Here is a 24,363-nt window from a genome sequence, read left to right as displayed (position 1 = left end):
AAAAAGGATTATACACCATGACTATGTGGGATTTATCTCAGGAATGCAAGGTTAGTTTAATGCATATAAAAATGTAATGCACTATTTTAATAGAATAAAGTACAATAATCATGTGGTTATCTCAGACTCAGAAAAAGCATTTGACAAAAGCCAACATCCTTTCATGATAAAAACTGAACAAACTAGGATAGGAACTTTTCCAACCTCATAAAGGGCATCTGTATAAAGAGCCAACAGCATTCTCAATGGTGAACAATTGAATGCTTTCCCTCTAAGACCAGGAACAAGACAGGATGTCTTCTCTCATTACTTCCATTCAACATTGTACTGAGGTTCTATTCAGAGCAATTAGGCAAGAAAAAGAAAAGATGTTCATATAAGAAAGGAAGAGGTAAACTATCTCTATTAACAAATGACATGATCTTGTTTATGGAAAATCCTAAAGAACCCACAAAAAAACAAAAACTACTGGTGCTAATAAATAAGTTCGGCAAGGTTGCAGACTGCAAGCAAGATCAATATACAAAAGTCAATTATACTTCTATACACTTGCAATGAACAATCTGAAATTAAATTTAAGAAAATTTCATTTATAATAACATCAAAAAGAATAAAACAGTTAGTCATAAATTTAACAAAAGTGCAAGACTTGTACACTGAACACTATAAAAATGTTGCTGAAATAAATTAAAGACCTAAATAAATGGAAAGATCTCTAGTGCTCATGGATTATAAGACTTACTAATGCTAAGATGGCAATTTCAACACAATCCCTCTCAAAATCTCAGCTGCCTTTTTTCCCACCCCCCACAGAAACTGGTAATTTATAAAGAAACAGTTATTCACTGCTTACAGTTTCAGAGGCTTGGAAGTCCAACATCCAGGAAACGCATCTGCTGAGAGCCTTGTTGGTGGGTAGTGACTCTTCCCAGCAAAGCAGGGTGTCACATGGGAAATGGCAGAAGCAGAGAGAGAGAGCTCCTCACATGCTCTCCTTTGAAAGCCCTCAGAACCATGCCCATGACCACCACTAAACCATCAACTTATGAATCCATTTACTGGGGCATAGTCCTCACAATCTAATCACCTCTTGGAAACCCCATTTCTCAATTACCATAGTAGGATCTCCCACCCTCTTAACACTGTCACAGTGGGGGTTAAGTTTCTAATTCATGGACTTTGGGGGACACAATTCAACCCACAGCAGTGTTCAAATGAATCTTACCATGCACTCACCTGAGCAGCTTGTGTAGCTGGCCTGAGACAAGCTCCAGGACATCTGGAGCTTGTGAAGTTAGTCCAACTTACTGCACCAGGAGAAAAAAAAAATCTGTATGGAAATCCCTGGAGATGTATCATAGTTTAGATTGCCCAAACTGCTCATCTGCCCCAGTTTGGTGACAAACTGAATCTGGTACAGATGAAACCATAGTAGGTAGCTATGAAAATCTGCTCCCCTTAGATACATACCAGCTCCCATCTTCCCCTGGATCTTTATCAGATGGTACTCTGTGGATGTGTACCTTCCTGCCATAGAGATGCAGAGATCTTTCCCTCTCGCCCATGCTTTGAAATAGGTGGGATAGGAAATAACTATGGAGAACACCCCACTCTACATCATAGGATGAGATGGAGGTGTATTTCCACATGGAGTCTCCTGCCTTGACACCTGCACTGGTCTGGCCTGTGACCAAACCCCCCAGAGCAGGCCTCCCAATGCACCTTCTTCAAGTCATAAGTAAAGTCCAACACCTCCACTTTAATCTCCTGTGAAGAAGACAGGATGGACTGAGATGCTGTCTCCTGAGAGCCCGAGTGGGACCAGCAGCAGTGGGCCCAGCCTGCCCCATCCCATCTACCAACCCTCAAGCAGACCTGACCTGTACCTGACATTTTCCTCCATAGCATCAATAACTGAGGTCAGCTAAATTTCCAAGACCCTGGGAGGTTGGCTATGTGGCAGTAGTCATATGTCCCACATTCTGAAACATTGCTAAACAGTTTACTTTACGCCTAGAGTTCAAACATGGTGTCAGCTCATAGAGCTATAAACCTAAAGAATGTTGAAATGGATGATGTGACTCTTACAGATTTAGCAATTGTTGAAAGAGCAAGATGTAACCATTAACCAATCACTAACTTAGGTCATGCTAGACAACCAATGTAAAGCCTGATTAACAGCTTGTCCCTTTTTGTGATTATAAAACTACTGAAGCTCTGTTTATACCTCAGAGCACTTGGAGTAACTTGGAGGTATTTTCCTGGGCTTCAGTCACTCATACTGGCTCAGATAAACTCTTTGTTGTTTAAGCTATGCCTCAGTTTCCTTCTTTAAGTTGACAGTGACAAGTCCCTTGGTGATCCCAAATGGAGGCAAGGGAAGGGCTAGGCCTGCACCATCACAGTCACGATCTTCGTGTGGCCCCCATCAAAGGCCATAGTGGACAGTGTTAGGAAGAGGCCCACAGGCAGCTCTCCCAGGGCACGCACAGCTGAGTCCTCATCACTCAGCAGGCTCTGCGCTGCAAGTTCCAAGAGACTGAGTGGGTTTCGTCTGCTCATCCCCAGCAAGGGAAAACCCTGAGGGTTTCACAGAGCTCAGCCTCCCTCCCAGGTCAGGTAAGGACAGCCCAGGCTTCACGCCACTGAGAACTCACTCCTACTTAATGCCCTGTTTGTTGAGCAGAAATCCACAGCTCCTTTTCTGTTTCTGAGAACTCCAGTATTCTAGTCCCAGGCACTGGGACGCTGGCATGAGGACAGGCATCTCAGCATTTTAGCTGTTCCTTAATGGGTCTCAAGAGGATGAACTGCTCCAAACTTGCCTTCTTGGTTTCTCTCTATAAGATTCACATTAGCACACATGCAATTTCAGTAACTGGAAAGAAACTGGGTTGAGTGGTCAACTCCTGTGTGGACCACAGAAAGCTCAGATCTCAGCTGGTAAGGGGATAGGGAAGCTACTGGGAGTAGATACTGCGGGAAAGGTCAGGCTACCAGGAGTGAGAAGCCATAAGGAAAATGGACAGATTGGAAAGCTGATATATTGAAGGGTGAGTGTTGGGAAAATAGAATAGTTTGGTCAGGACCCTTGCCTTGGCAGGTTGGGGATGGTGCAGCATTCTTTGTAAGCAGCTTGTGTGTGTGTGTGGATGGAGTTAGTGTGCATGTGCGGCACCACCACCATGGCTGACGTCTGCCTCACCACTCTGGGCAGCCACGTTTTTCCAACCTACAGCTTCCAAGGACCTGTTTGCCGGTTACCTAGCTCATAGACCTGTGTGTGAGGGGTCTGGTGACCCAGCCTGGCATGTGAGGGGTCTGGGGACTGAGTCTGGTGTGTGAAGGGTTTGTGACCCAGTCTGGAGTATGGGCTTCAGGGGTCTGTGAGCTCCAGACCCAGCCCTAGCTCAACAATTGGCCCAGTTGGTGCAGGATTACTGGCAGGTAAAAGAGCCCGAAAACTGTCGTAGTTGTGTAGCTTTACAATTGGCGTCACAAACAGGATTAATAGCGACATAGCGCAACAATTAGTGTAGTCTGAGACAGGATCCTGAGCAGGTAAAGGAGCCGAAAGCCCTTGGAAGGAGGAGGAAATGTGGCTACTTTTGAATATGCTCTGCCCTATGGCCACCTTCCTGTTGACTGGGATCTGGTTGCTGCTCACTGTATTGCAAGGCAGCATAGACCAGGCACTACAATGGAAAACCCCTTGGGAGAGGGAGGAAATGTGGCTGTCCTTGAGCATGTCGTTCCCAGGGGTCACTTTTCTGCTGACTGGAGACTGGCTGCTGCTCACTATGCTGAAAACTGATGGAGATTGGCAGCAGAAAGCAGAGTTGTTGGAAGCATGGATAAATGTCCTGGAGGACAATGTGCAGCAACCGGCCACTCCTGCTTCTCACACCATGGAAGACGACCAACCCAGTGGTGAGTTGGGGAGACCATGCATCTCCAGGCATGACCTGTTGTGCACGAGAAATTGAGACAGTAAAGCAGCAGAAACAGGGAGAACCCCTGGCTGCTGCAGCTATGGGACCTAGGAGTGGATGGTGTAATGTGCTCCAGAGATGATGTAGTAAGTGCATGTTGCATTCGTCTGAAGACAAAAGGCTCAGAGGGTGCCACTTAAACCCAATGGCCAGCTGGGTGCCATATAAACCCCAGAAAAGAGTGCCACATGCAGATGGGCAGATCACCCAAGGATGGGTGCCCCTGCAGAATTTCAAGTATGTTTTCACTTGGTGAAAAGGGTGAAAAGTTAGTCTCCATTACTACAGGCCTGTCTCTGTGGCAGCAGTTGCAGAATGGCCATGGACGTGCACAGGGGCAGGGCAGCCACTCCTTGATGGACTGGACGAATGCAGCTGTTTGAACTGTATGGGTGAATGATGCTGAACTGCCTGAGACTGAATGAATAGCTGGTGTAAGCCAAGCTGACTGCAGTAATTCGGGGGCAGGGGATGGGACAGCCAGATGCGAAGAACCAGGAAAATGGGAAAAAAGCCCTAAAGGCATTTGAGAAGTTTGGAAGGGTGCCCCACCCATCGCAGACCTTGAGGCCTAGGAGAACTGAGTTGTCCTGAAGGACAGACCTGGGGCACAGCTGCCCCTGGGAACCTGCTCCCTGCATCCCAGCTGTTAGGCAATTCTGTTTTAGCCCATGTCTAAGACTGCGGCGGGTGGACGGGAGGAACACCCAAAATGGCTGCAGAAAGTTTCAGATCCCCATAACAGCACATTTACCGAGAACAAAGACCTCCCCTTCCCCTTCTTCCTCACCACCACATCCCCTTCCCGCGTGCGTGAATTTCTAACTCTGCTCGCTCCCTTCCCCTTCCTTCCTAGCCCATAGGAAGAGTCCAGCTCAGCCTAACCGGATATAAAAGGCCTATCCCAACTCTCCCTGCCGCTGCTCCCACTTCTGAGAGGGCAGCCTGCTTATTCATTTTGCCTGCCTAATACACTTTGGTTGAGTCCCTGTCTCTTGGTGTGTTTTATTTTCGTGCCCAGGCCGGGGCTTTTCCTTTCACCCGCTGCTCCAGCTGGAGCAGCCCAAAGAGTGGTTCATGTAGCAGCTCTGGAGCTGCTGAAACCCCAGTGTGGTGTCCACGGTGTGTTAAGTCTGCAGGCTGGCAGGCTGTGAGAGCGGTGGAGGTGTGGCAGCCTCCACCTAGATTTCAGAAGATGTATGAAAAAGCCAGGGGACTCAGGTGGAGACCTGCTGCAGGGGTGGAGCCACTGCAGAGGTCATCCACGGAGCAATGTGGAGCAGAAAAGTGGGATTGGAGCCCCCATAGAGAACCCCCACTGGGGAAATGTCTAGTGGAGCCAGGATGGCAGGACTGCCACCAGGAGCCCAGAACTGTGGGGCTGCTGGCAATGTGTAACAACAGCTTACAAAAGCCACAGGCACCAGGGCAGCTCAATAGGCTGCACTTGGTGGAGCCATAGGAGTGAGGTTGCCCAATGCTATAGTGATCCAGGTGCCCCAGTGTGTTTAGCATTTGCCCTGTTTGGGTTTTGGATTTGTTTGGGGCCTGTTTTCCTTTCTCTTCCTCCCTTCTGGAATGGGAATGTGTACCCAATGTCTGCCCCACTGTATCTTGGAAGTAGATAAACTTGTTTTTGACTCTTTACAGGTTCATGGCTGAAAGGAGTTTTGCCTTTTGGTCTCAGAGGAGACTTTGGACTTTTGAGTTGGTGCTGCAACAAGCTAAAGACTTTTGGGACTGGGATGGAATGTGTAATATGTGAATGCAAGGGCCTTTATCCTCACTAAGGGAACATAGCAGAAGATTCTGAATGCGTAGATTGTGTGGTGAGGGACCCTAAAGGGGTGGATTGTTGGGAAAACAGAATAGTTCGGTCAGGACCCTTGCCTTGGAGCAGGTTGGGGGTGGTGCAGCATTCTTTGTAAGCAGGTTGGGTGTGTGTGGGTAGAGTTAGTGTGCATGTGCGGTACAGCCACCCTGGCTGGCGTCTGCCTTGCCACTCTGTGCAGCCATGCTTTTCCAAGCTACAGCTTCCAAGGACCTGTTTGCTGGTTACCTAGCTCATAGATCTACGTGTGAGGGGTCTGGTAACCCAGACTGGCATGTGAGGGGTTTGTGACTCAGTCTAGAGAATGGGCTTGAGGGGTCTGTGAGCTCCAGACCCAGCCCTAGCTCAACAATTGACCCAGTCGGTGCAAGATTACCGGCAGGTAAAAGCCCAACAACTGGCGTAGTCATGTAGCTTTACAATTGGCGTCATGAACAGGATTAAGAGCTCTACAACTGGCGATGTTGGCAAGATTCCGACAGAGCCCCAGCACTACAGTGAGTCCCAGTTTTCTTTCTTAACCAGGCTCCTAGTATGTTGGCCATTAGGTATCTAAGCCTCAAGGATGAGACTACAGGATTGTTTTCAGAGAGGAGAAGTCTTCCTGGTAAAAGGGTAGAAATCTAAAGGTACTTTATTTTGCAGGATTCCTTGCAAGAAATGGCTGGCACCCAGCCCATACTCCTACGGTGCTGCCCACGATTAACAAGACCTGTCTCGGCACCAGAGAACCCAAATCACCTTCATTGTACCTGAATGTTAAATACAAACATAGCACCGGAGATCACACTTTTGTACAAGCCTTCAGTAAGACAGAAGCCAAAAAGATTAATCAAATGTGAGGGTTGGATACCTTTATAAACCAAGCAAACAAAATAGATCAATTATTACAGTTTTATAAGAAAGAATACTGCAAAAAACCAATCTTTTCTCTATACACTTATGCCGACACTACCGGTCTCCAGATGTGTGGGTTTTCCATACCAAGCAATTCTCCAATTCTCTGCGGATCCCAACTGGATATCCTACAATTCAATTCAAATCTGACACTATCTACCTGGAGTTAACATCAGATCCCACAAATTAAGGCCTCAGTCCCACAAGCCTGCCCTAACTTCAGATGCCAATCACAAGTCTAGGTTGTCTACCAGCTGTAAATTGGAGGCTCCCATGACCCTGTCCTCGAGTTTGATCTTTTGTTAGAACAACTCACAGAACTCAGGAAAGCAGTTTACTTACTAGACAACTCATTTATTATAAAAGGATACAACTCAGGAACAGCCAGATGAAGAGATGCAGAGAGCAAGGTATGGGGGCATGGAGCTCAAATGCCCTTTCTCGGCACGCCATCCTCCCCAAAACTCCAGGTGTTCACCAACCTGGAAGTTCTCTGAACCCAGTAGTTTTGGGTATTTAATGGAGTCTTCATAAGCATAATTGATTAAATCACTGGTCACTGGTGATTAAACTCAATCCCCATCCCCTCTCTCCTCCCCAGAGGTCAGGGGTGGAAATGAAAGTTACAAGCCTCTAATCACATGATTGGTTCCTATGGCAACCCCATCCTTTGGGGCTTTTCAAAGTCACCTTATTAACAAATTCAGATGTGGCTGATAGGGGTTGTTAATGAATAACAAAAGGTACTCCTTTTACCTGAATTGTACTGGAGCTATTTCAGAAACGAGGGACCAAAAAAACCCAAATATTCTAACAAAAGACGCTCCTATGTTCTCATCACGTAGAAAATCATAAGGATTTCAGAAGCTCTGGTCAGGAGCTGGGGATGATGACAAAATATAATTCTTATTATATCACAATATTACAAATATATAGTCATATCCTTGAGGATATGACTCAAACGATAATTTAAAACTGCTCATCAACAGCCAGTTCGTGGGACCAAGGATGTGTGAGGACAAACAGCTGTTTGGTTGTAAACTCTTGTCAAGCAAAGTCTGGCAAACATTCTTGCATATATATATATATATATATATATATATATATTTTTTTTTTTTTAATTCTAGCAGCCTGTCATGTGCAGTGGAAACTGTGGTTCTCTTCTTTCTGTCCATTCCACACTCCCGTCACCTTGCAGCCACAAGATTTGGAGCCTTGATCTCAGCTACAGGGAAGGCTCTGATCGTCTAGGCTAGTGGTTCCCAAACTCAAGTGACATCAGACTCACCTGGGGGGCTTGTTAGCTTTCTGGGCCCCTCCCAGAAGGTTTTTGATTTAGTAGGTGGTAGTGGGAAGGAGGGGCAGGCAGAGTTTTTGTATTTCTAACAAATTCCTAGGTGATGCTGCTTGTCTGAGGAATGCTTTGAGAACCACTGGTTTAGGCCAATCATGGTAAAATCCCCTCAGAATAAATGATGCAAGAACACAGACCAAATGTTAACAAACACTAAGCAAATTAAAAGTTGGTTGAGCAATATTAACATCTGGCAAAATACAATTTGAGACAAAAGCATTAATATGGATAAAGATGTTCACAATTTAATAACAAACAAATTGTGGAGGATACTAACATTTATAAGCACATATATTTTTCACAGGGCCTAACTTATAGCTTAGTAGGACCACAGTCCTTAGTTTTACAAGGGCCAAAGCCCTTTAGCATAGGCTGTAGCTGGGTGGGGCGACAGCCCTGTAGTTTCAGGAATGGCCTAACCTTTTGGTATTGCACATAGAAGTGTTAAGCTTGGGAAAGACAGAAAACTCTCCCAGGATTAAAGTCTCCGTTGTAGATAAAAAAACAAAAAACAAAAAACTGTAACACAAAAAATGCTGGCTCTAAGGGCAGATGTCCTTGGTGCAGCTAAACCTTATGATGGGAAAGTACAACGATTACCTCATTGTTCTTTTTGTAACCACCTATGTTCCTTTTCTGTAACTTTCTTGCCTGGAGAATAAAAACTTCGGGTTTTTATCCTTCTGTCTTGAAGGATTTGTCCGTAATTAACCCTTTCCGGCCTCTCACTGCTCAGAAGAAATGGGCTTTGAGTAATCCTTTGTGTCTCCGTCACCCTGGGAGAGGTGACACAAATCACCTCTTATCTCAAAACACACACACAAAAATTCCAAGTGGATAAAAGATGTAACTGTGAAAAGCAAAATTTAAAATGTTTTAGTAAAATACAGGAGAGTATCTCTATGGGTCAGGTAGAGAAAGATATTTTTATCAAGAAATAAACCATGAAGAAATGACCAATTAAGCCTATACAAAAAGTTAAAACTTATTTTCAACAGAAGACATGAAAAACAAAGCATATAGAGAAGCCACAGGCTAAGAAATGTTCTCCCATCTTCCCCTGGATCTTTACCAGATGGTACTCCATGGATGTGTACCAATATGTACAATTGATAAAGACACAGTAACCAAAATAAAAAAGAATGCTAATCATTAAAAAAATTTTTTTAATGGGCAAAGTGTATGAACAAGCAATTCACAGAGAAAATTATTGTGTCCTCACTTTTACACTGGGAATCTAGGGAATGAATCAGATGCAAATGCCTACTCCCACTCTGGTTCAAGGAACTCCCTTTCCAATTCGACTAGTTATCTCTTTAGTGCTTGAATCTTTCCTGTTCCTCATATTTTTCTTTGGCAAAATTTTATGTATTTGCTAGAGAACTACCACCACCACATGTTACATTGTTTGAGAATTTTGACCAGTGAAACAAATATGTATCACTTAGGAAGAGACATTTAAGTCAACTAGAAAAGATATAATTGTGTATCTAGAAATCCTAAAAGAAAATGAAAATAATTACTATGAACTAATTGATGTGACTAATTACTGATGTGATTGCTTTGGCTACATGGTATTGTCAAAGATAAGCAAAGCCATACACTAAGTAAAGTGGTAAGGACGAATCTTAATAAAAAATACACTATTGGAACTGAGAAAAGATCCTGTGTGAACTGAGCTCAACTTCTAGGAGTATTTGTTAGCGAAGTGACTGGGTGTTTTAAAAGGGAGAATGAGGGATCAGGGAAGGGGTGAACAGGGGTCCAGTGAAGGCAGGGAAGTGAAAAATTACAAAAAGCAGGAAGAGGGGTTGGTTCATGTGAAATCTGTCTGGGTTTGTTAAGTGGCGCTTAAGGAAGTTAGGCTCCTACCCTCCCACAGAGACTGAGAGACAGGGGCCTTGTCAGGTGGAACACTAAATTCTTTTGGCAGCCTTGAGTTTTCTCAGGAAGGCACTATAAGTGGGGCGCTAGGGTGGCCCTAGGAATGCAGCCTTGAGCTGTTAGAAACTATGTTAGTGTTTAAGTCTGCATAGGCCAAAGTTGAGGTCTAATCAACAAGAGAGCTCAGAGGAGTGAATTAGGGCCGGCCTGCGGCTCACTTGGGAGAGTGTGGTGCTGACAGCACCAAGTCAGGGGTTAAGATCCCCTTGCCGGTCATCTTAAAAAAAAAAAAAAAAAAAGAAGAGAATTATAGTTTAGGACTTGCTAAAAGAGCAACTAGGACTTATTCACCATATCAGCTTTTTAAAATAACAGAAGGCAAAAACGAACGAAGGAAGGAATGAAACCAAGCGACTCTGACTGCAGTAGAGAAACAGAACCCACCTACAGGCCTCCCAGAGAACCCAGCAGAGCCCACGTGAGAACGCCGGAAATTTGCAACCCCGACCTCTGACCTGCTCTTAAAGTGGCAGCAGAAGCCCCTGCCCATCGATCCTGCTGATCAGTGGCTCTCTTAGACCAATCAGCTCTGGGTTAGGGCAGGGTCGACTCAGAGGTGGAAGGGTGGGGCCGGGGCTGTACGCAGCTGCTATGGCAGCCTGGGAGGGACAGGTGCACGAGACCCCCAGAGCCTTGTTAGGCGGAGCTGGTGCGCTACAGAGGCGGGGGAGGAGGTGTCTGCTTCTGGTCCGGACGGCTCTGGGAAAGACTCCTCTAAAGAGCAGAGCAGATGAGCGATGCCCACCTGGGAATGACTGGACAGTTCATGTTCACATGCCTGTCCTCCCCTCCGTCCTGTTCCACTCTTTCTACGCTGTTTTTTCATTTTGCCCATGGTGAAAGCATGTACTTTTTAAAAAAGATGACCGGTAAGGGGATCTTAACCCTTGACTGGGTGTTATCAGCACCACGGTCTCCCAAGTGAGCCATGGGCCGGCCCAAAAGCATGTACTTTTAACTTACAATATATATTTTATTTTGTTGTTTTTGTTTTGGCTTGCTCGTTGTCTGCCGCTGCTAGAAATGAAAACTCTAGGATGGCAGGGATGCTTGTGGGCTGTTCCCGACCCATCCTAGTGCCCAGAACAGACCTGGCTGCGTGGCTACTCAGCAGATAAGTGAAAAACTTGTCCAACAAATAAATCAACTCGTTTTCCAGGCCAGACTCACCTGGTTGGGTTCCTTCAACATCAGCACCTTTTTGCATAGTATTGTTTGCTTGTTAGTTTTGGGCTGAAATGCTCTGCCCCAGACATTCCCATGCAGTCCCTTTTCTTGCTTAATTTACATCTCTGCTAACATCCTCTTATCAAGGAAGCACTGCAGAAGGCCTTATTTTTCTTCATACCCTGCACTTTCTCTTGTCAATGCACTCCAGCCACAGACCACCAGGAACACACCTACAGTTGAACAAGCTGGGTTATTACTCATTGCAGCAAACCATGGGGTGTCTTATTAAGAGAATGTCAGAAAGAACTCTTATAGGACTTGAACTTTGGCTGAGTGATTTGTGGAAGGGACTAAGAAAGCAAGGGTTTGTTCTAGATTGGATGCTAACAAAAAGTACAGACAAAAACGATGTCGTGTGTCTTCCCCAAAATACCAAAAATCCCTCTCTTGGCCAAAATAAGTGACCGCCATTTCTTTACCAATTACAACCTTACCCGTCTTCTAGTGTCCCCTCCCTATAGATTTTTTAAAAAATCTATCTTACTATACCTTTCTGTATATGTGTTTAGACATGCACAAATATATAATTATGTAAATAGATGAAAAAATTAAACATTTAACTTTAGTAGTAAAATACAATAACATTACCAAAATGTTAAATAAAACAAGGCATTTATTATATTGATTTTGTTATATTAATAAATTGTAACAATTCCCTTAAGAAACAAACAAACCATATTCATTGTTTTGATTACATATTCACATATCTCTGTAATTATATCTAATATAATCTGTCGTTTATATTAATTACCACCTTTAATAAAAGTGGCCAACTTCTGTTTTCTTCAGATGAAGAAAAAACTAGAAAACAATCAAGAACTGTTTATTTGTTTTTCTCCAGGAGCTTTTTTTCCCCTGTTTTTACACAGGGTCAGGACACATTCAACCTCAGTGACCATGGGGAGATATGAGGCCATAGCAGGCAGAGAAACAGTAGGTTTACACCATCTTGGGAGAAGTGCTCACTGTGTCCCAGAGAGGAGGCTCCATAACGGGCTCCAGATGGGCCTCATCTCATCCTTCCTTACATAGTTATAGGAGACAGGACCCTCTGCCTGCCCCCTACAGTAACAGTGAGAACTTCCTCTTAGGGAAACCGCCTTGGGGCAGGAACAGGGTGTGGAGGTGGGAGTGGGGGGTGTCTGGAGCTCAGCTGCTGGTTTCAGCCAGAGCCCTGTGTCCTTCAGTGGAGCTGACTCAGGCCCTTGCCAGGCTACTGAAAGGTAGGGAAGCATGAGCCCCCAAGAGCATCTTTTTTCACCTCTCCACCCTAGAGAGGTAGAGGATTACCCCCAGGGAACTGTTGTTTGCCTATTTGAGGACTTGCATCAGGCTGCTCAGTCAAGTGAATTTCCCTAACAGAATCAGCCCCTCTGGTGCAGGTGAGGAGCCAACAGATAGCTGGGTTCAGCTGAGACTTGTGGTTTGCCGAGTAAGTCCAACAGAGGCAGAGGGGCAGGTAATGGTGTCTGTGCACCATCCACTACCCTCGTGGAGCCCAGCTTCTAAGCTGGGTGAGCAGAGAAGAGGAGGCAGGATGGGAAAGATGCAGAATCAAAGAGTCATAGGCTTGGAACCTTCTAGGGGTGCAGTGAGGGTGTAGGGCAAGGGAGCTGGTGTATACCAGGAGAGGTCAAGGTGTGAGAAGGAAAACAAAAATTTCATGCAGGCTGCAATTACAGCTTAACAGGTTTTAAGTTGCAAGCAACAAAAATCCCTCCTACTTTTTATTTTGAAAACTTTTAAACAGGTTTAAAAATGTACAACGAACACTTGTAGTCCTTATTGGGTCTCATGGTCCCTCCGCTTAGAGACAATAAAATATTTTGCCTCATTTTTCTCTCTCTCTGAATGTATGTATTGTACCTGAAGAATCTGCAAACAAACAAGCAAACAAACAAAACTTCTAGAACTAAAGTTACCAAACCCAAGTCTGGCTGCCTGCCCCTTACAAAAACCCTGGCTTAGGGGCCGGCCCAGTGGTGCACTGCTACAGTGCGCCGCTTGGGAAGTGCAGTGGCGCTCCCGCCGAGGGTTCGGATCCCACATACAGACCGGCCGCTCACTGGCTGAGTGAGGTGTGGACGCAACACCGAGGGTTGCGATCTGTTGCCGGTCACGAAAAAAGACAAAAAGGGAAAAAAAAAAAAAAAAAAAAACCCTGGCTTGGCTCACCAAAATCTGTTGCCCCAGGGCATTCATTCAAAAACCCTGATTTAGGCTTGCCAAATCTTGTAAATCTTGTTACTGAATCCAAAGCCGGCTGCCTGCCCCAAACAAAGAAACAAACAAGAGTCAAATGTTGGTGAAAATGAAGTCAGCTTTAATCAGGAATTTCAGTGACCTGAGGAGAGACGTTAGGCTGACCCATCTTGGAAAACCTGAAGGAGAATGGCCAGACTGAAGCCATCTCAAAAACTCAGATACACTGAAGGGTCTTTAAAGAGGGGGTTGAAGGAATGGAACGTGGGATATGAAAAGCAGGAGGGAGGGGATGTTTAAGGGGCCGGGTGCATATTCTCACCAAGGCTTCATCTGGCTTCTGTTCTCGTCCTTGATGTTAGCTTAGGGTCCTGCTTTGGGGTGGATCAGCACAGCTTTATCCATGTCTTCCTTGGTCTCTCAGGGTCTGGACAGTATGTGTCTCAAGGCAAGTTTGCAGCTCCAGGCTGACTGGGAAATAACTTTACGTTTATATAAATAATGTCATCTTGCCCCATAACCAAGATTCAAAATATCAAAGAGCCATGGGAAAAGAGAGAATTCAAAGAAATGCATTTCAAGAAAAAAAGTGTCCTTTTTTTTCTTTCTAAAGCCCATGTGATTTCAGGTCCCAACATAACTTCTGTCCTGCTCACTCCAACACTAAGTAGTAACTTTAGTAAGTGCCATGGTCTGAATGTTTGTCCCCTCCAGAGCTCAGGTGAGAGTTTGAACCAATTGTGGCAGTGTTGAAAAGTGGGGCCTTGAAGAGGTGATCGGATTGTGAGAACCATGAACTAATGAATGGATTAATCCACTCATGGATTAATGAGTTAATGGTTTAATGGGTTATCAAGGAGTAGACTGGGGGCTTTATAAGGAGAGCAAGTGAGTATGTTAACAAGAGCTCTTGCTTAGCCCTCGCCATGTGATCTCTCGCTTCACCACAGGGCTCTGGAGAGAGTTTCCACAAAGAAGGCCCTAACCAGGGCCTGAGTAATACAGTAAGGTTGCAGGAGACAAGACCAGCAACAAAATCAATTTTATTTCTATATAATAACAAACAAATGGAAACAAATACCATAGCATTTGCAATTCCTCCAGAAAAAAATGAAATAGTTAAGTATAGAGCTAAGAAAACATGTACAGCATTTGCATTCTGAAAAATATAAGATGCTGATGTAAGACACAAAGAAGACCCAAATAATTGGAGAGACATACTGTGTTCGCGGATTGGAATATTCAATCATAATAAAGATGTCAATTCTCCTTAAATTGATTTACAGACATAAAGTAATTCCTATCAAAGTCCCAGCAAGTTTTTTTGTGGTCATAGAAAGCTTATTCTAAAATTTATATGGAAAGAGGAAGGACCTACAATAGAAAAATTTTGAAGGACAGGAATAAATTAGGGGGATCATTCTTCCCAAGTTAAGCCTTGCTATATAGCTACATAATCAAGACATTACCTTATGGTACTGTGGGGTCACAGACACACAGATTAATGGAACAAGGTAGAAAAGCAAGAAAAAGACCCACACAAATATGCACAACCGATCTTTTAAAAATGTGTGAAAGCAATTAGATGGAGAAAAGATATCCTTTCAACAAATGGTGCCAGACAATTGATATTCATAGGCAAAAATAAAAATTAAAAAAAGGACTTTTGACCTAAACCTTGCCTTATAGGAAAATCAACTCAAGGGCCGGCCCGGTGGCGCACCGCTACAGTGCACCGCTTGGGAAGTGCGGCGGCGCTCCCGCAGAGGGTTCGGATCCCACATACAGACTGGCCGCTCACTGGCTGAGCAAGGTGCGGGAGCAACACTGAGGGTTGCGATCCGTTGCCGGTCAAAAAAAAAAAAAAAAAAAAAAAAAAGAAAAAAAAAAAAGAAAAATCAACTCAAAATGGATTGTAGACTTAAATGTAAAATTGTGAAAGTATGAAACTTTTAGAAAAAGCACAGGAGAAAATCTTCAGTACCTAGGCCTAAGAGAAGATTTCTTAGACTTGGCACCAAAAGCACAGTCCATAATAGGAAAAGTCAATAAATCAGACTTCATCAAAATGGAAAACTTTGCTCTGTGAAAGAAACTGCTAAGGAGATGAAAAGAAAGGCTACAGAGTGAGAGGGAAAAATTGCAAATCACACATCCAACCTCCTATCTAGAACATTATATATAAAGAACCCTCAAAATTCAACATACACAAAAAATAAAAAATTAGAAAATGGGCAAAAGACATGAACAGATATTTCACTAGAGAGGGTATACAGAGGGCAAATGAACACATGAAAATGTTCAACATTATTAGCCATTAGGGAAATGCAAACTAAAACCACAATGAGATATTAGTCCACACTTATCAGATGGCTGAGATAAAAAAAAAAAAAATAGTGATAACACCAAATAGCTGGCAAGGATATGAAGAAGCTGGATCATTCATACATTGCTGGTGGGAATGTAAAGCGGTACAGCCATTCTGGAAAAATAGTTTGGCAGTCTCTTATAAAACTAAAAAAAATGGACTTACCATATGACCTAGCAATTGCACTCCTGAGTACATCTCAGAAAAATGAAAACTAATTTTCATGAAAAAACCTGTACACAAATGCTTATAGCAGATTTATTCATAACAGCTGCACACTGGAAGCTACCCAAATGTCTTTCAATGAATGAATGGCTAAAGAAACTGTGGTCATCCATACCATGGAATAGACACAGTAAAAAGGAATCAACTACTGAACATGCAACAACTTAGATGAACTTCAAAGGAATTATGCTGAATGAAAAATGTTACATACTGTATGATTCTATTATGTAACATTCTTGAAATGACAAAATTATAGAAATGGAGAACAGATTAGTGCTTGCCAGGAGTTAGGGATGGGAGGGGTGAGGGGACGGGGATGGCTACAGGGTAGAAATTAATATATTGATTGGCAGTGGTCATACAAAGTTACACGTGTGATAGAATTGCTACAGAACACACGAGTGAGTGCCAGTATAACTGGAGAAGTCTGAATAAGCTTGTGGATTGCAATAATATCAATTTCCTGGTATTGATACTGTAGTGTAATTATGCAAGATACTAACATTGGGGGAGGCTGACAGAAAGGTGTATGGAAACTTCCTATACATTACTTTCCAACCTCATGTAAATTTATAATTATTTCCAAATAAAAAGTTTTAAAATTTTAGTTGCAGATGTTTTAGTATGTTCTCCTAAAATCCATATTATTATGATCACATGTAAGAAAATTAATATAGTCCTATCATACCTAATATCCACTCCATAGTCAAATTTCCACAATGGTCCTCAAAATGACTTTTCTTTATAGTTACTGTTATTGTTTTGTTTTCAAACAAGATCTAAACCCAGTTTATACATTGTAGTTATGTGTTACATCTCTTTAGGCTCTCTCTCTCTCTCTCTCTTTTTTTTTTTTTTTTGGAGGCTGGCTGGTACAGGGATCGGAATCCTGGACCTTGGTGCTATGTTTAGTCCTCTTTTAACCTACAAGTCCCTCCACCTTTTCTTTCATGATACTCACTTTTCAAACAGTCCAAGCCAGTTTTCTTCTCCGACATCTCACAGTCCAGGTTTGTAAATCGTTTTCCCATGGCCCCTGTATTTCCTGAAAGCTGAGAATGAGGCTGCAGGCTTGACTCACTTCAGGTGAAATGTTTCTAGCTCCACAGGTATGAAGTGCTTCCTGTCACTCCCCCCAGGAGGCACTCATATCAGTTTGTCCCCCTATTAGAGAAGCCAGGCTTGACTGCTTCATTAGGGGTGACTGCCAAATCTCTCCGATGGAAGTGTCAGGTTCCCTTTATGACTAGAGTTTGTGGTGTGACACTTGGATACCGATAACTAATCACTCAATGGTTTTAGCACCCATTTATGATACTTGCGTTAATAACTACTACTATTATCACATTGTGGGTTGCAAAATAATGATTTTCTAATTCTAGTGCTCTTTCTCCATGTGCAAGCTGTCATTCTTCTGCAAAACACATTTTTCTTTTGCCCCCCATTTTGAACTATCACTGTGAATGTGTGTGTGCCCACACATGCTAATTCAGTATGTTATACTGTGTTACATCGTTATTCTTTGATGATTAGTTGAAGGATCCTTTGCCCAAATTTAAAAAAACAATAATAAAAAAAACAAAATTAAATTTACTGTTTTTGACACATCAAAATGTTCCTGGTTAGAGACCAATCTGAATAGGCTTGCACTGCCCAAAGATATAAAAACTTATAATAATTGCAATGAATTTAAACACCTCAAATATGCTTATACCCATGAGCTTATAATTATACTAACAAACTAAAGTTGGATGATGCTAGCATACTGACTCATGATTTTTTTTTTTTTCCTTTTTGTCTTTTTTCGTGACCGGCAATGGATTGCAACCCTCAGTGTTGCGCCCGTACCGGACCAGGACCGGCAACGGTATCGCAACCCTCGGTGTTGCATCCGCACCTCGCTCAGCCAGTGAGCGGCCAGTCTGTACGTGGGATCCGAACCCTCTGCGGGAGCGCCATCACGCTCCCAAGCCGCACACTGTAGCAGTGCGCCACTGGGCCGGCCCCCTGACTCATGATTTTGATACTCAGTAAATAACGGGAGAAAATACTAAATATTATCTTGCCTTTACTATATGAAGAGTTCCTCAGGGTGACTAAGTCATTGGTGAGGGAAAGTTTTCTAGCTAACAGGTGGAGGAGGAATGCTAGAATGAACACACCCCATATTACCTCCCATAATGAATAGTGGATCTGGACAGTGAGCTTACATCACAAGAACGCCATCTAGAATGAAATGTAAGGGCTTTCTGCGTCCTAATTCTGTGTCCCTGTGTGTTGATTCTACTCTCAAGGAGCCCGTGCATTTCATCCTAAGTCTGGCTGGCAATTTTCATGCCCTGGTCCCCCAGGGTCTTCCTCAGATCCCCCTCCCTGAGGGTCTCAGGGTGTTCCTCAGCTCAGAATGTTTGTGTCCTTGGTCTTCAGTTCATGCTGGCTACTGGTGAAGTGTCCAAGCCTATTTGGGTCTGTGTTTCTTTGCCAAACTTGTAAGCTGAGTCAAGCATTTCTGTGTACGCAGCTCTTAGCACCCCACACCCTTGTTCTGTGCTACCATCAGGAGACCTGCTGGTGGCTGAGGGCAGTCTTTATGGTACCAGTTGGTGGGTCCTAACAATCTGTGAACCCCACCCTGTCCAACATCTCCCCGCTTTGCTATAGGTTCAGAAAGTTCCCCAAACATTCCCTTCTCTGAATTGGCTTATCGCAAGCTTTCCCTTTCCATACCACTCTTGGTTGCTGGATATAATCACCTTTATATGCCATGCATTGAAAGGTGTGTGTGTGTGTATGTGTATGTGTGTGTGTGAGAGAGAGAGAGACAGAGACAGAGACAGAGATAGAGGCAGAGACAGAGAGACAGAGAGACAGAGAGAGAGAATGGGCCAGTCACTAATGTGACAGACAATGTCTGGGCTAGTTCTCCCTTCTTAGGGAATCATAATGACCCAGCCACCTAATGGGATCCAAAAATGGCAGGGTCTTTGGAACTCAAGAATTCACTCAGTCATACATTCATTTGCTCATGCACTTATTTACTCTGCTGTTTTATTACCTAGTTTTTATCAGGCACATAAATGAGTTGAACAGATCCTGCAGAGTGAGAATTTGCAGGAGAAAAGTCTTGCAAGATAAATTTAGAGCTGTGTGGTAGGTGCTAAATATAGTTAGGAAAACACACTGTTTGTACATTGGTGGAAGTTAGTAACCACATGAAGAGGTCAGGAAAGTCTTGCCCAAGGAGGGAGATTTGAGATAATCATGGAAACTTGAGTGGGCGCAGCCAGCTGGAGGACACCGCAAAGGGACAGGAAGTCCTCCCAGCAAGTAAATGGCTTGAGACAAGATTTAGAGGCAGCAAAGAGAATCAGGTGTCTGGGTAATTACAATTGGCTTAACATGGCAGAAACAGACCGTGAGGAGGGTCTACAAGATTTGGGACCTGGGATAGGGTCTGGGCAAGTTAAGAAAGCTGTATCATGATAAGAAGTCTGAATTTTATCCCCTCAATCCATACTGTCCTGTCACAAGACATATGCAGCTGTTGACCACTTGGAATGTGGCTGGTCCAAATTGAGAGGAGCCACAAGTGTAAAATATATGCTGGATTTTGAAGAATAAGTACAAAAAATCAGTTTAAACGATCTCAGTGAGTGAAGGGCAGGGACTGACATGTGTCTGCCTGTCAGGGGGACCCACTGGGGTCTTTTTAGCCATGGTAAATGAACATTCTAAGCCAAGTTTGGGGTCACCAGGGAGATGGCTTACCTGGCACCTCTCTGAGTGTGAAGCATGTCTACACACTGTGTGGATGCCCGATGTACAGTGTCCCTCTCTGCAGGGCACATTCCGATCCACCACCCAGGAGCACAGGGTGCCATGCGGGGGGTCAGGGCTACGGGAACTCTCCATTCCTCCATCACTCAACAAGCCCAATGTGGCCTCAGTGAGACCACATCCTTCTTGCCTCTAGGTCTCTCCATGGGTCCAGAGGCTCAGGATCCCTGGAGTCCTCAGACAGGAGGAGTTGAGGGGGACCTGGATTACCCCACCAAGTGTGGCTTGGCTAAATCTGGAGGCAGGAGCTGGAGTGTTTCCCTATAGCAGGAGTGTGCAAACTACAGCCCAAGTGACGTATTCAGCCCACCCCATCTGTTTCTGCAAACAAAGTTGAATAGGAACACAGCTCTGCCCATTTGCTCATGTGTTGTCTGTGGCTGCTGTCTTGCTACAAGGACAGAACTGAGTAGTTGCAGCAAAGACTGTACAGCCCACAAAGCCACAAATATTTACTATCTGACCCTTTACAGAAAATGTTTGCTGGCCCCTGCCACTCTCCCATGCTGAAGAGTAAATGCTGTACTCTCGCCTAGACCAGAGGTTCTCATCCAGGGTGGTGTTGCCACCCTGGGAACATTTGGCAACAGCTGGAGACATTTTTGGTTGTCACAACTGGCAGGAGGGGATGGGGGTTGGTATCTAGTGGGTAGGGGCCAGGGATGCTGCTCAACATTCTACAATGCACAGGACAGCCCCACAACAAAGAATTGCTTGGGCCAGAGTGTCAATAGAGTAGGTGAAGAGCCTGCCCTTGGCCCCTGTTGTTAGAGGCCTGATAAATGTGTTTTCTAGGCTTGTTTACCCTGTGACTCCTGGACATAATCAGATGACAGTAGAGGGCCGTCCCTGTCAAGGATGTTCCCCCCCCAAGGTGCTTTTGTGAGCCCCTTGCCGCCCATGACCCACAAGAGTAGGGGCTCCAGTGAGCCCTGTCCACGGTGCTATAGCCAAGCTGACCGTGACGGGCTAGTTTCCTGGGACCTTCACCCTAGGCTGGTCCTTGGATGCATCCTACCCCTTCACAGAACATCCAGGGTATCTTTGCTACCAGATTGTGCACCAGTCAGAGCAAACTCAGCAAAATAACTTCCCAAGACACAAACAGCTTTAATTCCCCAATCCAGCCTCCAATGGGGCTTACAGCAACACCACTGGACAACACTGAGTGGCTCAGTCTCCTGGGCTCCCCACAGCCCAGCGTCTCCCCTCTCCTCCTCCTAGCACCATCCTCTTCCAGTGGGCAGATGTGCTGCTTCTGTCTTAGTTCAAAGTAAGTGTGCCCGAGGGTGCCTGGGACCCTGAAGCAGCAGGCTCCTTTTCTTCCTCCTGCTCCCTTTCCACCTCCCTCTCTGATTCCTGGGCCCCCACAGCACAGTAGTAAATAGCCTCGTCCTCAGGCTGCAGCTCAGAGATGCTCAGATAGCCCCTGTTCCTGGCCACGTCTTTGGATCCAGAGAAGCGAGGGGGGACCTTGTGGCCCTGGCTCTGGTCTGAGTGTGAGAAGTATCTCAGCAGGAACCTTGGAGGGTGGCCAGGCCTCTGCTGGTACCAGTAGACATTGTGGATGCCAACGTAATGGTCGCTGCTCAGGGTGCAGGTGAGACGGACTGTGGTTCCCAGGGACGAGGACACAGATGGTGGCTGATGCAGCACAGGCTGAGAGCCACAACCTGGGGACACAGAAGCACATGGACCCCTGTGGCAGGGCAAGGCACTAAAAGGGGCAGGGGCTACGAGCTCTGGGGGTTCCCTTACCTGTGCAGTGGGTGAGCAGCGTGAGCAAGACCAGAGTCCAGGACATGGTGCAGAACTGAGAGCTCTGCCTCCCGTGGCCACAGCTCCCAGGGCCCTCATGATCTGGGCCAGCATCCTCTTCCCTGCTCCGAGGGGGTGGGACCATGACACACCCAGTTCCTGGCCACTACCATCCCAAGCTCTCTTGGGTTTGCTGTGTCAGTTAGGGGAATGGTGCAGGGTTAGCCTTTGCGGCTCTGGCCTTGCTCCATGGAGGCGTTTGGGGAGGAAGCACCTGCTGGAATCTCAGGGGCCAGTGCCCAAGAGGCCAGCCTTCGGGCTTCAGTCCCTGAGGAGGAGTAACCTCAACCCCTCCTCAAGGAAGCTGAGCCCCACAGAAATAAGTTTCTGGTCCAAATTTAGATGCCTGGTGAACTGGGAAGAGAGGCACGTCCTCGGGGTGGTGAAAACACCTGCTTCGTTCAGCAGAAAATGTTGGAGTCCCCAGAGGGAATAGGATGCTCTGTCCCCTTCCATGCTCCAGCACTGCCTTCAACCCAGCTCCTTTCCCTCTTAGATGTGGAGTGATGGGGACTTTGAGAAAGAAGCAGCGGGGGGTCCCAGAGTCATTCCACTGCCCACTTTGCAGCTCATTAAGCAGGCACACTCGGCCCTGTTGTGGACTGAACTGTGTCCCTCTCCCTCCATTCACATGTTGAAGTCCTAACCCCGAATGTGACTGTATTCAGAGAGAGGGCCTTTGAATAGGTAATTAAGGTAATTAAGGTTGGATGAGGTCATAAGGAAGGGCCATGACCAATACAACTAGTGTCCTTATAAAAAGGGGAAATTTGGACTGAGAGACAGACATGCAGAGAGAAGATGGTGTGAGTGACATAGAGAGAAGGCAGCATGTACAATCCTAGGAGAGAGCCTGGGACAGAGCCTTCCCTCGCAATGGCTCAGAGGGAACCAGCCCTGCCAGCACCTTGGTTTTGGACTTCTGGCCGACAGAACTGGGAAGCAATAAATTTCTGTTGTTTAAGCCACCCAGTCTGTGGTGTTTTGTTACCACAGCCCTAGGAAACAAATACAGAAGTATCTTAGTCCATTTGGTTTGCTAAAACAAAATACCAAAAATAGGGTGCTTATAAACAATAGAAATTTATTTCTCAAAGTTCTGGAGTCTGGGAAGTCCAAGATCAAGATTCAGCGTCTGGTGAATCTTCCTGATTCACAGATGGCTTTCTTCTTGCTATAACTCACATGGTGGAAGGGGCAAGGGATGCCTTTGAGCCCCCTCTCCCCCCACCCCTTTTTTTCCCCCCTTTTTGTGTTTTTTCGTGACCGGTAATGGGATCGCAACCCTCGGTGTCGCGCCCGCACCGCGCTCAACCAGTGAGTGGACCGGTCTCTATATGGGATCCGAACCCTCAGCGGGAGCGCTGCTGCGCTCCCAAGCACCGCACTCTACAGAGTGCGCCACCGGGCCGGCCCATCTCCCCCTTTTTTAGAAAAGATGACAGGTAAGGGGATCTTAACCCTTGACTTGGTGTGATCAGCACCACGCTCTCCCAAGTGAGCCACGGGCCAGCCCTTTGAGCCTCTTTTAAAGGGGCACTAATCCCATTCATGAGGGCCCCACCCCAAGATCTAATCACCTCCCAAACACTCCACCCCCTAATAACATTACCTTGGGGTTGGGATTTTAACATATGAATTTGAGGGACACACAAACATTCAAGCCATAGCCAGAAGTAATCTCTAAAGGTCTCTTGTCCCACAAGCTCATAGGCTGTGACTATAGCTGAAGTGACTAGTCAACTAGGTGGCATTTGGTGGCTGGGCATGCACCAGGATTCCTTGTCTCATGAACACATGATACGGTAAGCCCACCTCTGTCTCAGATGATCCCCCTGCGTAGTCTCGACTTGTCCCATGTCCAGCCTCTCCCTGGCAGAGAGCAGACCTTGCCCATCCGAGTCAGCTGGGCCAACTCCAGAGTCCTGGCCTTCTTTCTGCTGCTTCTCAGACCAACAGCTCCACCTGCAGGTGAGGGGTGGAGAGGGCATCTTGGCCACCCCTTGTCCAGACATGCCTGCAACCACATCTATGACCTGTTGCTCCTCCCTTGCAGCACAGGCTGGTGGGTGATGGGGAACTAACCAGTGAGTGTTGATTCCTGGGTAATCGATCCATTGATACCATAGATCAAGCATCATGAAACATCTTTCTCAGAGCAGGAGGGACCCACAGCTGATCCCCAAAAGTCTTAGTGTGAAAGAAGCATGGTAGGAAGAGCAGAGAATTCCCTGCATCTGAGGTGAGAGCCTGGGAAGAGACAGGAGGAATGTTCTCTTCGAGCAAAATCACGAGGGAGGGAATCAAAGGAGGGGCATGATTTGTTTCATCTTTCTTTAACAAAGTGCTGACCGCTGTGCATGGATCAGATGGAGAGAACACAGGAAGTATTATGAAATACAGGTAGTATTTCATAAATTTATCAACATTTGGATGGATCCACTTTTGTAAACAATAGTTTCCTGTCATGAGACTAAATAAAATCAGATTGTTTCTCATCTCAAATCCAATGAGTAATGATTAGCAAAATAGGTAAGTGTTTCCTTTTTAATTTTTTTCACTTTGAATTTTAAACAATCACCATCATAGCTCTTTGTGTATGTCGTATGTTCACACTATAGATCAATGAAATACATTTTAGGACATTTCTGGTGGTTATTATTAT

At 45.3% G+C, this 24,363-nt stretch overlaps 1 protein-coding gene across 1 annotated transcript; it reads right to left on the bottom strand.

The window, feature by feature from the left end:
- Window positions 1–21,143: 21,143 nt before the first annotated feature.
- On the bottom strand, window positions 21,144–21,684 carry LOC103608584 (immunoglobulin iota chain-like). The gene is made up of 2 exons (XM_008593004.1): window positions 21,639–21,684; window positions 21,144–21,553 (listed from the first exon to the last, which is right to left on the bottom strand). Exons 1-2 carry the CDS (start codon window positions 21,682–21,684, stop codon window positions 21,144–21,146), a joined length of 456 nt encoding a protein of 151 aa, XP_008591226.1.
- Between the last annotated feature and the right edge of the window lie 2,679 nt (window positions 21,685–24,363).

The sequence above is a fragment of the Galeopterus variegatus genome, unplaced genomic scaffold (genome assembly GCF_000696425.1).
Source record: "Galeopterus variegatus unplaced genomic scaffold, G_variegatus-3.0.2 Scaffold8594, whole genome shotgun sequence".
Lineage (NCBI taxonomy): Eukaryota > Metazoa > Chordata > Mammalia > Dermoptera > Cynocephalidae > Galeopterus > Galeopterus variegatus.
The sequence above is the reverse complement of the archived record's forward strand: the minus strand, read 5'-3'. Positions and strand labels throughout refer to the sequence as shown.